General features: G+C 42.4%; 1 protein-coding gene across 25 annotated transcripts in view; it reads right to left on the bottom strand.

Moving 5' to 3' along the window:
- TBC1D5 (TBC1 domain family member 5) overlaps positions 1–20,653 on the bottom strand; it is a 412,711-nt gene that overhangs the window by 219,657 nt on the left and 172,401 nt on the right. For all 25 annotated transcript variants that reach the window (XM_084858401.1, XM_084858405.1, XM_084858400.1 and 22 more), the window contains one exon: positions 2,077–2,143. In XM_084858401.1, coding sequence (XP_084714527.1) covers positions 2,077–2,120 — 44 coding nt within the window. In that variant the 5' untranslated portion in view covers positions 2,121–2,143. The remainder of the gene's footprint in view (positions 1–2,076; positions 2,144–20,653) is intronic.

The raw sequence follows: 20,653 nt of genomic DNA, 5'->3' as shown, positions 1-20,653 counted from the left end.
GGCGTCATATCTTTTAGCCTTGTGATACGTTCCCCGGGGTTTTCTTGGCAAGAATACTGGAGTAGGTTGCCGTTTCCTTCTCCAGTGGACCACATTTTGTCAGAACTCTCCACCATGACCTGTCCGTCTTGGGTGGCCCTGCACGGCATAGCTTATGGCTTCACTGAGTTACGCAAGCCCCTTCGCCACAACAAGGCAGTGATCCATGAAGGGGTATACACAGCTTTGCTCATATGTAAACATAACTAAAATCTGCTATAAAGCTGTTGACAGTTTCATGTCCATGAATTCTTCTAGTATTAAGATTAATTTATCCTCAAACACTTTAAAGCACATAAACACAGGTACCCCACTCTGAAGTGTTTCATACCAAGGCTCTACCTCCAAGCAAAACCAAGCTTTGTGATCTTTGAACAGAAGGCCCTCACTGTTTGCAAACAATTGTAATTCTTTCTAAAAACACCAAACCTCAGGAGGTATAAATCATATTGAGTAACCACAGCTGTGGAAGTGTGTCTGATATATGCAAGGAGAACAAAACAAGGGTGTCTTTACAGGGGAGGCCACTACCAGAAAAATGTGTGCGTGTGCGTGTGTGTGCGTGTGTTTAAAAAACAATGTTCCTTGTTTAGCAGACTGCGCCTAAAACATTTGAAATCTAAATTGATCCAGTTTATTAATTGTGTGCCCAATATTTAGGATATATTACAAGATTCAGCCCTACTTGGACATGTCTTTGTTGCCTACTTTAAGCATTAAGAGGCTGTAGACACACTCTGGGAAGAATAAGATATACTCTGGGAAGAACACCAGCACGCTATTTCTATAAGAGCATTTTTTCCGATCTTGATAGACTGAAATAGCTATATATCATAGGCAGGGCTGATGCTAGCACCTGGCATCCTTGGCAGCTGCCTGGGCCCACTGGTGATGTCGGCCTTAGGCCTTCCAAAATGTTTTTTTCTGGCCTGGAACTCTAGGTAGTATAAGGTAGCTCAATCTAGACATCGTTTAAATTTCCCACAACGGGCTCAATCTTGGGACACATTTGGGTATTGTGAGTTACTCACTGCTTGCCAGGGAAACCTGTCAATGGCCACTGAGAGAGGAGGCCTACCATAGGACACTTTGTAAAGGGTCTGGTCAAATCTGACCCTGGGTAAAATCCAAAATAAGTCTTATTTAGAGTAGACCTATTGAAATAAATGGGACTTAAGTTAGTCATGACGAACTTGAGTCCCATTCATTTTAATGGGTCTATTCTAAGTAGGGCTTATGCTGGTGTTTACCCCATAGGTCAGAAATTTCTTTCCCCTTAATAGGGAATGTTAAAACTTTCTAATAAAAGTAGTATGAGTAACTCTGGGCAGAGAAGCAGAAATCCAAAATGGATCCCAATGCCTACATCTATTCAACCATGGGAGAAGACTAAACCTAACCCAAGCTCCCAGTATGTAAGGCTGCCAGGAATTAGTGGCAATTCCAGAGTGAACAATCTGAAATAGTCACAAGGAAAGGAGAGTGTGCATGAAAGATGGTAATAATGGAGGTCCAATTAATACTACTTCAAGTTTTACTTTGCAGTTCAGTTAAACTATTTGGAGATCATGGGCACTGCCAGGGAGAGGGGCCTGTAGGAGATTAGTCTCTGTAGTGTTTTTTATTTCCTGAAGTGGTTTAATTATCTGATTATCAATAAACTGTTCACTGTGTTTTAGATATCGACAAACATGATTTCACATGCTTATGCACTGGAGCTTATGAACAAAGGCCCTCGTATGTTCAGGCACACCACTTTTTTGATATATAAACACATCACAAAGGGTGTTTTTTGTTTTTTTTTTAACAACTGGCAGCAATAGAGATCTCCTTGATCTGTTTTTAAGTTGTGGATTCAAAATGTATGTTTCTAAATGTCTTCTTCATTCACTTTATTCAAAGTTTCACCAAACAGCAAATACAAAATAAACAGTATGGAATACATATTTAATAAATTCAAGACATACAGTATTCTTTCTGCTTTAAGAATGTACATTTAAGAAAAGCTCTCCAGCCAGAAACATGAGAAACTCTCACCTATACGAAATAAATGTTCCATCAGAATCTGAAGTCTGATACATTCTTCCATTCTCATTTGACACATCTGGGAAGACAAACATGAGAAATGTTAGCATGTTAATTTAGAGCGGTGTGAATATGGGGTATACAGAAGTACTAGACCTTTGCACAATAACACTATGCCATGGGGGCACAATCACCCAATCTGGACACATCAAAACACTCTTTACCAACCAGGGATTCCCATGAGCTGCAAAATAATTTTGTTGTAGGCACTATACAGAAGTATTATTTTAGTTATTTATTACATTTCTATACTGTCCAATAGCCAAAGCTCTCTGGGCAGTTCACAAAGCAAAACGTAAAACCATAAAATACAGTAACATAGGAAAGCATGTGATAAAGCAATACAGTAAAGCAATATAAGAACCTTATATTTAAAACAGAGTAAGACCAATGTAAAAACCAGGGTAAAAGCCAGCAGCAGTGCAAAGATCTAAAATTGTACAAATGCAATTTTTAAAACTGAAGGACTAAAAAGCCTGGGAAAATAAAAAGGTCTTCACCTGACAAAAAGACCAAAACATAGGTGCCAGCAAGCTTCTCTAGAGAGGGCATTCCAGAACAAGGGCACTGCCACTGAAAAGGCCCTTTCCTTAGTAGACACCCGCCTCACTTCATTTGACAGGAGCACCCAGAGAAGGGCCTCTGAAGATGATCTTATCTTAGGGTCCACAAAGGAAACAAGCCTTCCATATAGTCTTTTGGATTGCTCCTGCAATTCTCTGGATCAGATCACATTACATTTAGAAAAGTTTATTCTTGAACTTTAATAAAAGTTCATAGTTGTCTGATTCTCTTATTAGGAAAGACACATATTCTAGTAAGACCATAGTTTCTTCTAAATTCTTCAGTTTCCCAATTAAAGTTAATTGTAAAATAAAACTGCTTATGTCAATGGTGAATTTCTAGATCTGAATGACAAAGAAGCATTGGTTGTTCCCCAGTAATGAAGGAAGGAATGCTTTACACATGCATGATCATTACTTGATGATAGCAGCATCGAGTGATCATTTGCATGTATTAATCAGCCATCACAGATCTCTCTCTCTCTCTCTCTCTCTCTCACACACACACACACACACACAGTATAGGACTGCAGGCTTAACCTTCTATTTCTCTGTAATTTCTGTGCTGGACTGTTGATCCCCCTTTACCTGATAAGTAGCTAATGATTATGTTTTCTGCTAAGAATGTAAGGGCTGCTTCACACATGCATGAGCAATGAAAATTAATCCAAAAACCGAGTCTCATAGCGTAATATTTTTCCAAAATATGTGTTCCACCCCTTATTATGGATATAGAATATATTGGTACTCCCTCATCAATTCGTGGTTGAAGTGGTGCACTATGATGCAGGAAGAAAAACCCTGTTTCTGGTTTGCCAAATCTGTAGCTATGTAGGCCTGGATCTGGACAGTATGTGGGTAGGAGATTGCCTGTGTATCCATGTATGATGCTCTGAATGCCACTTAATACAGCAAAGACAGTCTTCCTTCTCCATACAAATCTAGCCCTCTGGTATAGAATCACATATAGAAATGTACTATGCATAATTATAATGCATATGTTCAACTTTGCAACGACTTCTCCAATCATGGTGGTAGTCACTTAGAAGTGCTACAATCATGGGAAACTATCCGAATGAAAGTGTGTAGAATAGGGGCAAACAAAACATTTCTCCATATAATTTTGAGTTTAGATATGGGATCATGTGAAAAAAGGGAATAAAAAAGAGACATTCATTTATCCTTGCTAAGAATAGATATGAAATATAAACATATAGCCAAAAACTAGATATGACCACTCTTTGTAGCGCCTGGAAGTTTTCATTTGTTAAGACAAACAATAAGAGAAGGGGGATTTTGCTTTGAATAATAAAACATTTAGCAGTTCAGACTTGTACCTTTCATAAACCAAAACTAAAAAGATGTATTACTGCTAAGAAACTAGAAGTGTATTAAATTATGTTTTCATGGTTAATGCTTGGTAATGATTAATCACCATGGTTTCTGCTCTAAAGACATTAAGGACACAATCCTATGCGTGTTTAGACAGAAAAAAGTCCTGCAACTCACAGTATTCTCCAGTAAATCATATACCAATATGTATATCAGTAAAAGGGCATACTTTGTGATCTCAGAGAAGAAAAAGTAATAGAGAAGAATTTGCTTACATTATGAAGTTGAGAATTGCGATAGCATATTTTTAAAAAATACTACATACTTTTATTTTAGCATATGTAAAGCTTAATAATTTAATGATTTATTCAGTTTTAATTTATACCTTCAAAACACTCTGAGATGCCACTGGAGATCATAACAGTGGTCCTGGTTAAGTCAAATAATAATTAGAGCTTTCACTTTAAAGATGAGATTATTTTTAATTATTGAGTGAAGTACTTGAGGTACCATACTTATATAATTACACTACTCATTAAATGGTTATTGAAAGCTGAAATGTAATTTTAATGACAGCTACCTATTTTTCTTTGCACACTTTGTAGATGACAGATCAGTCAAGAATACTGGTTTGCTCAAAATTTCTTGCAGCTGCAGTAGAGCTTTCAGGTGTAGAACAATTAGGCTGTGCTTATTTTAAAACTTTTTTTTTAAAGCTCTCTCAATTAAGCAGTATTTTTTATAAAGTGCAGAAATAGCGAGGAAAATAAATTGGCATCGAAGATAGTAAAGAAGATCCTGATAAGTGGATATTTTTTCCTCTCTGGAGTGACAGTAGACATAATTTTCAAATGTAGTTGCTAATATATACTGCTCTTGAATGCTGGCCTCTAGAAGAAAACTACTGTGGTCATAAGGTAGAGTATAAATTTAATTACCAACAACCTGGAAGACAGGATACACTATATTATTAGAAGGCAGCATATCCGTTAATTCCAGAAACTAGCAATAAGGATAACATTTTACTCAAAAGAGATCATCCAATCAAAACTAACGAACAGTAAAAATAAATGTCCTGATGCCATATAGAAAACATTTAACATACAACAATATGGAGGAGGATAATGTAAGCCACCTTAGGTTCCTTGCAAGAGGAAAAAAGGCGGGATATAAATGCATTAAATAAACAAACAAACAATATTCTGTACACTGCACTATGCCATATGATTTTTGACCTATTTACATAATACTAATAAATGTAGCAGTAAATAGACCCTTGATGAAACAGAGGTTAAAGTAAAAAAAAAAATAAAAAATTCCAAAGATTTGTAATTTCACCTCTTACACCATTTCAAAGGCAAGAATACAATATGAATTAAGCTTTTCTTTTTCACTGTAAAAACAGAGAAGTAAATGTATTTCCTTAACAGTATTACAGAAAAGATTTCTGAGTTTTCTATATGGGAAAAAGGCATTAAAGTTTAGAGAAAGGAGAAACTGCTTTATTCCTCCAATCCCCTAGCTGAAATTAATTATAGCAAATGTTTATGAAAACATCTGTTCCATACAGTTATAAATGCTTAATTTTAGCATGGACAATTTGAGGTTCCTCCTATTTTGAAGCAGCGAAGTCTAAGAATTACAGGTTTTAACAGAGGATATACAATTCGTATTTCTGAACATCACACATGTGAAATATGCAATGTTTTGAGAATTTCTGTAAAACAAACCCCACACAAAATGGAAGGATTCTTTTAAAAAGGCTATCCAAATCAAAATATCTCCCTTTGAGTAAACATAGGGATATGACTCAAAGGTTAAAAAATGAAAGAAAAACTTTAATTAATTATGAAATTTAGCTTTAGATAAATAATACATGTACATACTTGAAGAATCTGTGTTGAATGTACTTTGATAGATTTGATGGCTATCTAGCTGTTAAACAAGATAATACACTTGATATTGCCTGTACATGACAACAGAGGGTGCTAGATAGTTTAAGATCAATAAGCGCCTGTGCCATAAGCACTCCTTCTGGACTTTTTACATAACACCCTTGCAACTACAGTGTTAAATTCAATTTACACCAACTAAGCTTTTAAAATTATTAAATGGAGCAAACTTGAAGCAGTGTACAGAAACTGAATATAATGCCCTCAGCTAAAGAATTAAGTGCACTGCACTTCTGATATTTATAAAATAATTATTAGGCTGCAAAAATTTAAGTACATTACACTCCAAGGAAGTTGCTGAAGTTTCCCAAAGTAAACAAGGCAAACTATATTCAAGAATTTTTAAATGGAAAAAAGTATGTGATTACAATGTACAATAGTGTAGTCTGTAAAGAAAAGCTTTTGATGCTGCTGAAGTTCAAATCTTTGTTATTTTTTTTGTTTATGAGTAAAGCAGGTAACAATAATTGGGACCCTTTATGTTTTCAACTTATGGGGCCATGCAGTGGTTGAAATTCTTCATGAAATAAACATGCACGTAACCATGGGTTAAATATTTCTCTTTTAAGTCAATTTTTCAATAAACACTACCTCTCAGTACTAAATATAACTAGACCTAGAAAAAGAAAGCAGTGACATTGAGTAAGTTTCAAGGCCAGAAGCAAGAAAACTTTATAGAGCGATGGCACCCATTTCTAGAATTAGGAATGGAAAGGAGTTCCTCAGAAATGAATTTCCCCAGTTCAGAATTTCCAGCTCTATTACAAATTGGGTTCAAAGCTGCTCAGCTTCCACACTAGTCCTCCCCACTCACAGCAGCAGTCCCATTTGTTTTCCCACTCAAACTTACTAGAGAGTGGCAGAGAGGAGTGGCTCTGGGACCCCATTACATCAAAAAACTTGGCCACAACAACATTCAAACCCCAGGCTCCCTGGCAAATGGACTTTCCCATCTTTGTGAATACTTACTAAGAACTTGGGACCCCTCAAAGAATTCTATCGGAGTAAGTTCAACTAAACTTAATGGGGTTTATTTCTGTTGCCATTGTTAAAACAACGACAACAACAATATAATTGCAAGGATTTGCTGCTTTCTCAGCAGTAACTGTAAGGCTGTCCCTCTCAACCCAGAATGGCAATTTAACATTACAGATGTTCAGTGTAACACAAATCAGGAAAGAACAGTATACAAAAGTTTGCAGTAATTTCCCTTTAAATGAAAAACAGGTAATTGATAACCAACAAATACTGAAGTGTTAGATAGAACTGAAAGATGTTAGGGCACAGAGTTTAATTTTAATTTTTTTTTTTTGCAGAATGCTAACATGCAAGATTATTATAGTATTAGTAAAATTAAACTTAAATATGAAAAAATGTTTATGAATATTACATCTACAAATCGATTATGCCTAAAATGAGACCAACATTTACCATACCTATAGTAATTCTTTTTCAGTGGTTTTATGTGGATTGTTTATTTTATTTAATTATTGTTTTAACAAGTTGTATCTGGTAGATACAACTTATAGTACAACCACTGAAATAAATGGGATTTGAGTTAGCCGCGCATACATTAAAATGTAAAATTTGCTTTTATCCAAAGCATCTTCAGTCAGGCAAAAGCATAATTTTACAAAACTGCACAAAGAATCATTTAACTGTTTACACCAGGGATGTGAAGGCTCTAGTCTGTGGGCTGAATTTGGCCCATGAGTCCACCCTGTCTGGCCTTCAGAGGCCTGAGGCAAGGCCCCTCCTCCTCCCTGAAACCTTGTTCTCCTCAGAGAAGGATGAGGAGGTGAGAGAGCGACTGAATCGCAGCTTCATTTTGTGCTCCTCAAGGCTGTGGCTCAGTCGGCTTCACTCCTCCCTTGACTTGTCTGATCAGGGAAGGGGAGGGAATGAAGCTGGCTTGGGACTTGGCCAGTGTGTCGATGAACGACTCACTGAGGTACCAGCTATGTCTGCTTCACAGGGAAGAGGGGGCGAAGCCAGTGCCCAAATCAGCTGGCACCTCAAATGTGTGAGAAAGTGTGTGTGGAACAAGGGCACTGGGGGCATATGCCAGCAGTGGGATGGCCTTGGCCAATTTGGGCTACTGGCATGTGCTCCCCACCCATGTGCCTGTCCAGAGCCAATTTGGCCCTTGAGTGAAAATAGGTTCCCCACCCCTGGTTTATTCAATTGACCCTCAACTTGTGAAGAGTTTTCCGCCTTAGGTAAATATGGATATGACTGTATTAAATTCTAACTTGGAAATATATATCCACAAATGTTTACTTACTGAAACATTGCCAGACAGTTTTGCTGTATAACAATGCCTGCCTTCCCAGGTTTCAGTGTTGGTCTGAAAATAATCCAGCAAATTAACGGAAAGAAGATAAAAACCAACCTATGTGTATATTAGTTGATTAGAGCAGCTGAATTCTTTGCCCATTTTATTAGACATGGTGGCCAGTTCAGTGTTATGTGAATGAGCCTTGGGCCCATGTGCTGCCTGTCCGTTCTACTCTCCTCTTCTGGTATGGCCAATCTTCTGCTTCTGCTGTTTCCAGAGTTCTCTGTTATGCCATGCTGTGGGGTGGGGAAGCGATGACTCTGATTAGTTTAAACTATGGTTTGTTAAGAAACTCAGATTATAAACCCTGGCTTGTTCAAACTAACTATGGTTTAAAATCTTTAGAATTCCTCTGAGTTCAGACGTAGCTGGCAACTCTGGTTAGTTTAAAAACAGATGTGAAAGCTTCCCGTTTCCTCATGACCGTGCCAGGGGGTGGGGGTGGTACAGGGAATGCAAGCTACAGGCTCATGCTGGGTCATTCATGTAATGCTAAACCATAGTTGAATGTTACATCCAGACATATCTTTAGTCTCCGATTCTTTGGAGCATTACCTCCAAATCCGAACTCCTACCTAAAATTAGTGAGGGACGAACTGCTCTGGGATCAACTAGAAACAGCCCTCAGTAAATCAAGGTATTGTCCACTCCCATTATCCTGCTGCCAGACAGATATGGGAGAAGAGAAGGGGCAACAGGAATGGGAGAGCTGATGGTAGTTAGGGACAATCCTAAATATGACTATTTGGAATGATCTGAGTTCGCCTTATATTGGGTTTAGGCTTCTTGAACTCCTGCAGTTCCAAATTGGCTCCCATCATTATACAGAATATCTGGCCAACCCTTCTTTCTGAAAGATTCCTCATTCTGTTAAGATTTTACCTTTACAAGCTGGCAACCTTCAAAAATCAAACAAATGTCTTTACAAAATGCAAAATTTGTCAGGTCAAAGTAACATGAGTATCTGTAAAAGCAAATGATAACACAGATTAAGCTCACAATGACAAGATAACCTAAAATAAGAAGAAAGCATATAGGATCAACAAATACAGTCTCATACTAAAACTTCAGCTAAGGGAGACTGTACAGTCAAACAGTGTTCAGTATTTTTAAATTTTTAAATTGTTCACATTTGGATACTGTTTGCCTCATTGTACATATGACTAAATTTTAGATATGATATTCATAACAATGTTTCCATATTGAGTGAAATATTTATTTCATTTCTATACTGCCCAATAGCCAAAGCTCTCTGGGCAGTTCACAAATATTAAAACTACAGAGTGCAGCTTAAAAACAATACAAAATATAAAAGCTTACAACCACAATATAACAGTACAACCAGAATAAAAACTAGCAGCAATGCAGAGATTTAAAGCACCACAGCTAAAAGATTAGGAAGCTAAAATGCTAAAATACTGAGAGAATAAAGAAGTCTTCACCTGCCGGGGGAAGGAGAATGTAGGCGCCAGGCGAACCTCCTAAGGGAGCTCATTCCACAGCTGGGGTGCCACAGCAGAAAAGGCCCTCTTCCTGGTAGCTACTCACCTTACTTCCTTTGGTGGGGACTCCCAGAGAAAGACCCCTGAGGATGATCTTAGGGTCCAGGCAGACACATATGGGAGGAGGCGATCCTTCAGATAACCTGGCCCAAGCTACTTAGAGCTTTGAATGTTAATACCAGCACTTTGAATCAGTCCCGGAACTGACAGCCAATGCAATGGAAAAGTACTGGCATAATGTTATCTTGTTGGCCAGTCCCTGTTAACAATCTTGCTGCCCTATTTTTTGACTAGATGAAGTTTCCAGACCGTTTTCAAAGGGAGCCCCACATATAACGCATTGCAGTATTCCAGACGAGAGGTTATCAGAGCATGGATAACTGTAGCTAGGCTATCTCTGTCCAGATAAGGGCATAGTTGGTATATCAGCTTAAGCTGCTAAAAGGTGATCCATGCCATGAATTCACCTGTGCCTCAAGTGACAGTTCCAGATCCAAGAGCACCCCCAAACTACAAACCTGATCCTTTAGGGGGAGTGCAACCCCCTCCAGAACAGGTTGAATATCACGTAGCTGAGCAGACAAGCCACCTACTAACTGTACCTTCATCTTGTCTGGATTGAGTTGCAGTTTATTGGCCCTCATCCAGTCCATTACTGTGCCTAGGCCCTGATTCAGAACAGCCACTGCCTCATCTGGGTTTGATGAAAAAGAAAGGTAGAGCTGGGTATCATCCACATCTTGATGGCATCTCAGCCCACACCTCCGGATAACCTCCCCCAGAGGTTTCATGTAGATGTTGAACAGCACAGAGGATAAAAGAGAGCCCTGTGGAACCCCATGGCATAGTTGCACAGAGCAATAATCCCCCAGCACCACCTGCTGGAATTGGCCATCCAAGGAGGAGTGGAATCACTGCAGTGCAGTGCCTCCAACTCCCAAGCCAGACAACCTATCCAGAAGGATACCATGGTCGATGGTATTGAAAGCCGCTGAGAGGTCCAGGAGAATCAACAGGGTCACACTCCCCCTGTCCCTCTCCTGGCAGAGGTCATCCCATGGGGCGACCAAGGAAGTTTCCGTTCCAAAACCAGACCTGAAGCCCTAATGAAATGGATGTCGATAATCTGTTTCATTCAAGAGTGCCTGGAGTTGTCCTGCAACCACTCGCTCCAGCACCTTTCCCAGGAAGGGGAAGTTGGCCACCAGCCTATAGTTGTCAACATCCTCTGGGTCCAGGTTCGGCTTTTTCAAGAGTGGTCTGATTATACCTCTTTTAAAGAGGCCGGCACCATTCCCTCTCTCAAGGAGGAATTTACAACCTCCTGGACCCAGCCAGACATCCCCTCCTTGTTTGATGTAATAAGCCATGAAAGGCAAGGGTAGAGCACACAGGTGGTTGACTGGACTTGGCCGCATCCTCAGGCCTCAATAACTGAAACTCATCCAATACAACTGGACCAGACAGTGCTCTGGACTGGACTGGACCAGACAGTGCTCTACGAATGGAACTACATTAATTGTGGTGTCCAATTCATGACGAATCTAAGCGACTTTATCTTCAAAGTGCTGTTCAAACTTGTCATCGCATGCTACCGAGGGTTCCACGGTCTCTCTCCCTGGCCCAGAATGTAACAGGCTGCGAACCACTTGGAAAAGCTTGCTGGATGACACTGAAAAGATGCAATGCTGGTGGAGAAGAACTGTCTCTTTGCCACCCTCACCACCACAGAGTAGGCTTGATAATGAGCTGTGTTTGGTCAGACTCAGCATGAGTTTTCCTCCACCTATGTTCTAGCCGTCTCCCCTTTTGCTTCATTGCCCTCAGCTTGGGTGCATATCAAGGAGCTGGCTGGGCTCTGCTAAAGGGGACAGGGGACTTGGTCACGATCGTGTCAGCTGCCCGAGTCATCTCTGCATTCCACCTGGGCTTCAACAAGAGAACCAGCCATACCAGCAGGAAAATCCCCCACAGCCCTCTGGAATCCATCGGAATCCATTAGCCTCCGGGGTGGACCATTTTAATAGGTCCCCCACCCTTGCGGAGGGGAAAGGCTAAACTTCAGTAGTAAGTGATCCGACTATGACAAGGGGACAGATGTTAATTCTCCCACTTTCAGATCACCATTCTTCTGCCCAGTCAAGAAAACCAGGTCAAGTGTGTGTCCTTTTACATGTGCTAGGACAATAACATGTTGGAACAGCCCCAAAGTTGTCTTGGTGGCCATGAAGTCCTGATCCGCCCTGGATATAGCATCCTCAGCCTGGAAGTTGAGATCCCCCACAGCAAGTCCGAGACCATTTCCATCAGCTCAGGCAGGGAATCTGATGGGCAGTGGGGTGGATGGTACACCAGCAGAATCCCTAATCTGTCCTGGGTTCCCAACACAAGGTGCAGACACTCAAGATCTGCAGTCGAATGAATGGGAAGCCTAGACAGGGAGATCGAATTTCTGTAGACTACGGCGACCACCCCTTCCCTGACCCTCGAGTCGGTGTTGTCCTGCACTGAATACCCAGGAGGGTACTGAATTGACATGGCAATAATACACTTTACACATGAGTGCTCTATAAACAATTTTGGGGAAATATTGGACCCTACCTTCAATGCAACTAGAGATTTCCTGTAACTAGTTCTTGTGCCAAATCCCCATATTGCTTTTTGAACTCAGGGGATTTTAAATGGTCATTTCCAGGCACTGGAGGGCCAGTTTTTGCAAGGAACACAAAGAAATGTGGCTACACATGGAAATAGTAACCTGTGCCCCTCTGGATCACTGCCTAAATTTGCAGCAGTTGAAGCTAGAAAAATTGCTAAGTGGGAAAGCAAAATTGACACATAGTAGTACAGAATGACAGCTTGTTTGACAGGAAGAAAAAAAATCTAAAACTGAGAAGCTGGTGAGACTTTGCACAGTAAGAAGAACAAACATACTATAAGGGCAAACTGACACAGATTTCTAGAAATGTTGAGTGAATATTCTAACATACACATTAAAATTCAGAATTATTTCGATTGATAATTTGCTAAGAGAGCAATCCTACGGCCCATACACAGAGTCTGTCGGGGGGGGGGGGATAAGATGCTTCAGATTCCTGGAGCTGAGGTCGGAGACAGTGCTTTGACCATGGACCCCACCCCTTCTCCTTCGTAGCCATTGTGGAGAGAACTGTGCTGGCTGCCTCTCCGAGGTTAGAAAGGTGACCCCGGAGAGGACAAAAAGGGGGCATTCCTGTGGGCAGGGAGGGAAAGGGACAGGGGAAGCGGGGATACAAGCTATTCCCAGCTTTCAGAAGCCTCCTTCCCTCCTCCTCCCCAATGTCTCAGCTAGAGAGGCGAAAACACCTGTCTAACTAAAATGCAGAGTGGGGGGTGGGGTGGAGTGGAGTGGATGAAAAGATTGCCTACCTTGCTCTGCATTGGATGACCATAAACCTCCAAGTTTGAAGGCTTACAGCCATCCCCATAAGATTACACCCTAAGGATTATTTTTTTGCACTAACGGTGCAATCTAATACATGGTAACCCAGTAGTAAGAACCACTGTGTTCAATCAGATGGATATAGAATAAGTTATTTGAATTTAAGTCCCATTGAAATCAATGGGACTTAACAAAGCAATCATAATCCCCTCAGACAGCTGTCCAAATGGGGTAGGATGGGACAGAATTCCCTCTCCACCAGCAGAGAGGAGTTCAGCTGGTGAGGTAGAATGTACCTCACCACTGTAGAGGCCGCAGTACACCTGCAGAAAGTGGTTGGGCCACGTTGCACGAGGATTGGTGGATCTGCTGGATCCAAAATTCCCTTTCTCTTCCAACACAACCCTGGATTGGGCCTCTGAGGCTGGAATAAGTATTTCCGCTCCCACTGGGAGGGAAAAACATACATTGGGAGAAAAACAAACACTTCCTAAGATTCCTGTTCTGGCTAGTGTGAGCAGACAAGGCTTTGGAAGTGGTGGATCATTTGCCACAAAACTCCCCTCCTACTTACAACTGCTCTGCCCGTAATAAGTACTTCTCCCACTAATTTCACCTTGAAGCTTCTAACTGGGTGCAGGACTTTGGAAGTGTCTCTGACTAATCAGAAATTGGAATTTTATATTAGCAATGCCTCTTCCTACCAGTGCAGCTCTGGGTTTTTGTGGGATCTAGGCAAGACAGGGACTTGGACTCATTTTCCCCATACACTCCCAATCCATACACTTTTATTATATTATATTCACACAGACACACACACACCACTTAAGCCAAGGGGAGAGCAATCCTATAGCCCCTCGACAGTATCTGGGGGGCCATAGGATAGTTTGGATTCCTGGATCCAAGGTCGGAGTCAGCGCTCCGACCTCAGATGTAGGTGTCTGAGCTCCCCTCCTCCTCCCCCTTGCAGGCAGTGTGGAGAGAACTGTGCTGGCTGCCTTTCCGAGGTCACAAAAAGTGACCTTGGAGAAAAGGTAAAGGGGGTGTTGCCATGGGCCAGGAGGGAACTGGGGAGCCTGACTTACGAGGAAACCTCCAGCCTCCTTCCCTCCTGCTCCCTGACACCTCAGCTAGATGGGCAAAAAAGCCCATCTAGCTGAAATGTGGAGTAAGAGGAGCGTGGAGGTGATCATCACCTCTGCCACTCCTCCTGTTCTACACTAGGTGCCTGCAAGTCTCCAAGATTGGAGGCTTAATGCCATCCCCATAGGACTGCGCCTTTAATTGGCTTACATTTTTAAAAGGTGCCACCACCATGCTATGCTATACCCTCTGCCTTTATTGACTTCCTTGTTACTTGAGCAACAACAGAGCCCCATTCTGCTGAAAGGCAGTAACCTCATGTGCACGCCTTAGCATGTGCACAAGGCTGAATAATGATAGTGGTACCCAGTGTATTATTAGTGTCTCCAATCAGCAGTGGGTCCGTTGCTATGGGGCTTGGCAGCTGCCCAACCATGACAAGCACTGAAGCTCTTCTGCAAGGCCATAGCCTCATTGCTTCCCTCCACACCTGTTTCTCTCCATCATTCTACAGGTCCCATACTATCCATTCAAACTTGCCTGGAAAAAGGAGAGAGGGGAGAAATAGAAATTCTGGGAAACTTCTGAAATTAGAACTATGAAATAAGCACGAATAGAGAGTAATTTCCCCAGTTTATCATAAAAGCAAAATGGTTCAATGCACTCCCTAGTGACATGAATAATAACATACTAATTTGGGATTTGTAAGTAGGGTTCTAATAGCTAAATGGACAAAGAGGAAAAATACAAATATTGAAAATTCATCAGAGAAAAATATTTTGGATGTTTTGGAACCCTTTTTAGGATTACCTTCATATTTAGATGAAGGTGGTTACCTGAACCCATGTTAATCAGGTTTTCAGATCCATTTGGGACTGAAACTGCATTGATTGCTTGGACAGAGGACTCACTGGGATAGATAGAACGACTATGACCATGCTGACTCTCCTAGCTGTCTGTGCAGCTATCAGTACCATCAACCATCATATTCTTTTGGGCCAGCTATCTAGATTGGAAGGCACCACTTTGTTGTGGTTCTTGTACCATTTTGTAGGATGCCGCATGGTTCAATCTTTTGGTGCTACATAACATGAAAGAAAACCAATGGGTGAGGTATTACACCTGCAGTGCCTTTTGGGAAGTGAGACGGATGGAGCAGTAAACACACGTAGTCAGGTTCTGCAGTTAAAATTGGCCACAAATCTATTGGCTTCAGCTTACATTGCTTTAGCATTGCATAGGGCAAGTATCCAAGCATTGGGCAGCCCAACTGCCAGCTAATTCTCCACCCTAGCCCTCTTGCTGGGGGTAACACTGAGGGTGGCAGGAGTCTCAGATCCGCTACAGCATGTACTGAAAATGTAGGTTCTTCCTGCCACCTGGATGTGTGGCAGACACCAGCCTCTGAGCTGGGATGGAAGTTTGTAGCCCCCCTTCTCTTTTGGGGGCTCTCCTCTTGGGAAATGGGGTGCTACAAGCCTGCTTCCCTCAAATGGATCCAGCCCAATTCCTCAAGCACCCCAAACTGAGAGGCTGTAACAAAGATAACGAACATATAACAAAACTATATGTGCTGGGAACAGTGGGCTGGGCCAGGGAGGTGATTAATGCCTCCTTGTGAGAGGGAGTGGTCCCAGGGTACCTGAAAGGGGCAATGGTGATACCACTCCTGAAGAAATCCTCTCTAGACCCAGAAAAACCTTAGCTGTCAAGATTCCCTTTTGTCCCTGCTGAACTTCAAATAGCCAAATCAAAACACAGACAAGAGGCTTCTATCCATGGCTCTTTAATCCTTTTACTTCAATGGGTCACACAGATGCAAATTGTCAGTAACTCACAGTCTACAAAGGAAATGCTTTCAGGGAGTACAAAGGGAAGCTACAAAGGTTGAAAGTTGCCCACCGTTTGAGAAAAGGCGGGCATACTTTCCTAACTTGGGGGGGGGGGATCTCCCTCTATCTTGTGAGGTCTCTACGCATAGCTGTTCCCACCAGACCAATCGGACAGATTGCCTAAGCTCTGCCCCTGCCATCTCTCTCTTGGCTCAGTGTCTGCGCCTGGCGTCTAAGAATTCAGGCTCTCCAAGCCCCACCTCTCCCTGTTAGCTATATCTCACAGGGGTGTGTGAAGATTGTCCAGCTGGACTACTGAAACCTGAGGAGTCTATCTCTCCCTGTCTGGAAGAGTCTGGGAAAGTTCCTCCCACACGTTTTGCAGTTCCTCTTCAGAATCTGAGCTACTCTGCCACTGCCTATGCTCAGAGGCACCCCTGGCATTAATAATTATAGGCTGGTTGCAAATGTTCCATTCCTGGGCATGGTCCCAACCAGCTCAAGACACTCTTGGATGAGACCGATTATCTGGATCCATTTCAGTTGGGATTCAGGCTGGATTTTGGTATGGAAACAGCCTTAGTCACCCTGTCAGGAGAAAGACAGAGGGATCACCCTGTTAATTCTCCTTCAGCTCTCAGCAGCTTTTGATATCATCGACCATGGTATCCTTATGGGATGGCTGAGTTGGGAGTGGGAGGCACTGCAATGCAGTGGTTTTGCTCCTACTTGGAGGGTCAGCTCCAGAAGGTGGTGCTTCGGGAACATATTTGGCCCCATGGATTCTCCAATATGGGGTTCCACAGGGATTGGTTTTGTCACCCACGCTGTTCAACATCTACATGAAACCACTGAATGCGGTTATCTGGAGTTTTGGAGTGCGCTGTCATCAGTATGCTGATGACACACAGCTCTATTTCTCCTTTTCATCTTCTTCAGGTGAAGCTGTGGATGTGCTGAATCAGTGCCTGGCTGTGACAATGGACTGGATGAGGGCTAATAAACCAAAGATCAATCCAAACAAGACTGAGAAGCTGTTGCTGGGTGGTTCTGCTGACTGGATGTAGGGCGTTCAACATGTTCTGGATTGGGTTGCGCTCCTCTTGAATGAGCAGGTCTGTAGCCTGGGGGTCCTCCTGGAATCATCTCTGTCACTTGAGGTTCAGGTGGCCTTAGTGGCATGAAGTGCCTTCTACCAACTTTGGTTGGTGGCCCAGCTATGCCCCTATTTGGACAGGGATAACCTGGCTTTAGTTGTCTATGCTCTGGCAACCTCCAAGTCAGATCACTGCAATGTGCTCTATGTGGGGCTGCCTTTGAAGATTGTTCAGAAGCTGCAGCTCAGGCAAAATGAAGTGGCCAGAGTGATAACTGGGACTAGAAGGTCTGCACATATAAGGCCGACTCTGACCCACTAGCACTGGCTGCCTATATGCTTCTGAGCTCAATTCAAGGTGCTGGTTTTAACCAATGAAGCCCTACAAGGTTTGGGACTGCAATACCTGATAGCATGCCTCTCCCGAAATGAGCCCACCTGCACTCTGTGTTCAGCATCTAAGGTCCTCCTCCGAGTGCTTCCTCCAAGGCGGCAACGAAGGAGAGGGCCTTCTCAGTGGTGGCCTTCAATTTGTGGAATGAGCTCCCCAATGAGGTCTGCCTGGCACCAACATGGTTATCTTTTTGGCGCCAGGTTAAGAACGATCTCTTTCCCCAGGCATTTGGTAGCACAGGATGAGTTTTAATCAGTCCTGGATGTGTCGTTAGTTATGACTGACTGTTCAAAATTGTTCAAAGTTGTTTTTAGTTATATGTTGTTTGTGTACATTGTCTGTGTGCTTTTATGTAAATGGCTTTTAATCTTTTTACATTATATTTTAATGTTTTAACTTCTGTAAATTGCCCAGAGAGCTTTGGCTATGGGGTGGTATAGAAATATGTAATAAATAAAAATAAAAATAATAGCTATCAAATGTGTTGCTGGGAGGAAGGCAAACCCCCCACTGTGCCTGGACTGATCATGTTGTTGTTCAGTCGTTCAGTCGTGTCCTACTCTTTGTGACCCCATGGACCACAGCACGCCAGGCCCTCCTGTCCTGCGCTCTCTCCCAGAGCGTGCTCAAGTTCATATTCATTGCATCAGTGATGCTATCTAGCCATCTCATCTTCTGCCATCCCCTTCTCCTTTTGCCTTCAGTCTTTCCCAGCATCAGGGTCTTTTCCAGAGAGTTTTCTCTTCGCATTAGGTGGCCAAAATATTGGAGCTTCAGCTTCAGTATCTGTTCTTCCAATGAGCACTCAGGCTTGATTTCCTTTAGGATGGACTGATTTGACCTCCTTGCAGTCCAGGGGACTCGTAAGAGTCTTCTCCAGCACCACAGTTCGAAAGCATCAATTCTTCGGCGCTCAGCCTTCTTTATAGTCCAGCTCTCACAGCCATACATTACTACTGGGAAAACCATAGCTTTGATTATACGGACCTTTGTCAGCAAGGTGATGTCTCTGCTTCTTACTATGCTGTCTAGGTTGGCCATAGCTTTCCTCCCAAGGAGCAAGCGTCTTTTAATTTCATGGCTACAGTCACCGTCTGCGGTGATCTTGGAGCCCAAGAAAGTAAAATCTGTCACTGCTTCCATCTCTTTCCCTTCTTATATGCCAGGAAGTGATGGGGCCAGATGCCATGATCTTCGTTTTTTTAATGTTGAGTTTCAAACCAGCTTTTGCACTCTCCTCTTTCACCCTCAACAAGAGGCTCTTTAGATCCTCTTCGCTTTCTGCCATTAGGGTGGTATCGTCTGCATATCGGAGGTTGTTGATAATTCTCCCAGCAATCTTAATTCCGACCTGTGATTCATCCAACCCGGCATTTCTCATGATGTACTCTGCATATAAGTTAAATAAGCAGGGCGACAATATGCAGCCTTGTCGTACTCCTTTCCCAATTTGGAACCACTCGGTTGTTCCATGTCTGGTTCTTACTGTTGCTTCTTGACCCTCGTACAGGTTTCTCAGGAGACAGGTAAGGTGGTCTGGTACTCCCATCTCTTTCAGAATTTGCCACAGTTTGTTGTGATCCACACAATCAAAGGCTTTAGCGTAGTCAATGAAGCAGAAATAGACGTTTTTCTGGAATTCTCTTGCTTTCTCCATGATTCAGCGAATGTTGGCGATTTGATCTCTAGTTCCTCTGCCTCTTCGAAACCCAGCTTGTACTTCCGGTAGTTCTCGGTTCGCATACTGCTGAAGCCTAGCTTGTAGGATTTTGAGCATCACCTTGCTGGCATGTGAAATGAGCGCAATTGTGCGGTAGTTTGAGCACTCTTTGGCGTTGCCCTTCTTTGGAATTGGAATGTAAACTGACCTTTTCCAGTCTTGCGGCCATTGTTGAGTGTTCCAAATTTGTTGACATATTGAATGCAGCACTTTAACAGCATCATCTTTTAGGATTTTAAATAGCTCAGCTGGAATACTGTCATCTCCGCTAGCTTTGTTGTTACTAATGCTTCCTAAGGCCCACTTGACTTCACTCTCGAGGATGTCCGGCTCAAGTTCAGTGACCGCACTATCATGGCTATCAGGGACGTTCAGATCTTTCCTGTATAGTTCTTCTGTGTATTCTTTCCACCTCTTCTTAATCTCATCTGCTTCTGTTAGGTCCCTGCCTTCTTTGCCTTTTATCATGCCCGTCCTTGCACAAAACGTTCCCTTGAGATCTCCGATTTTCTTGAAGAGATCTCTAGTCTTTCCCATTCTGTTGTTTTCCTCGATTTCTTTGCATTGTTCATTTAAGAAGGCCTTCTTGTCTCTCCTTGCTATTCTCTGGAACTCTGCATTCAGTTGGATATATCTTCCCCTTTCTCCCTTGCTTTTCGCTTCCCTTCTTTCCTCAGCTACTTGTAAAGCCTCATCTGACAGCTACTTGGCTTTCTTGCATTTCTTTTCTTTGGGATGGATTTCGTTGCTGCCTCCTGAACAATGTTACGGACCTCCGTCCATAGTTCCTCACGCACTCTGTCTATCAGGTCTAATCCCTGAAATCTATTCATCACCTCCACTGTATATTCATAAGGGATATGATTTAGGTCATACCTGAATGGTTTAGTGGTTTTCCCTACGTTCTTCAATTGAAGCCGAAATTTTGCAACAAGAAGCTCATGATCTGAGCCACAGTCAGCTCCAGGTCTTGTTTTTACTGACTGTATACAGCTTCTCCATCTTTGGCTGCAAAGGACATAATCAATCTGATTTCGATATTGACCATCTGGTGATGTCCATGTGTAGAGTCGTCTCTTGTGCTGTTGGAAAAGAGTGTTTGCTATGATCAGAGTGTTCTCTTGGCAAAACTCGATTAGCTTTTGTCCTGCTTCATTTTGTACACCAAGGCCATGCCTGCCTGTTATCCTGGTGATTTCTTGACTTCCTACTTTAGCATTCCAATCCCCTATGATGAAGAGGACATCTTTTTTTGGTGTTACTTCTAGAAGGTGTTGTAGGTCTTCATAGAACCGA

The sequence above is a fragment of the Heloderma suspectum genome, chromosome 5 (genome assembly GCF_057233095.1).
Source record: "Heloderma suspectum isolate Gila_16-S chromosome 5, 16-S_ref, whole genome shotgun sequence".
In the NCBI taxonomy this organism is placed as follows: domain Eukaryota; kingdom Metazoa; phylum Chordata; class Lepidosauria; order Squamata; family Helodermatidae; genus Heloderma; species Heloderma suspectum.
This window is presented reverse-complemented; position numbering and strand designations above follow the sequence as displayed.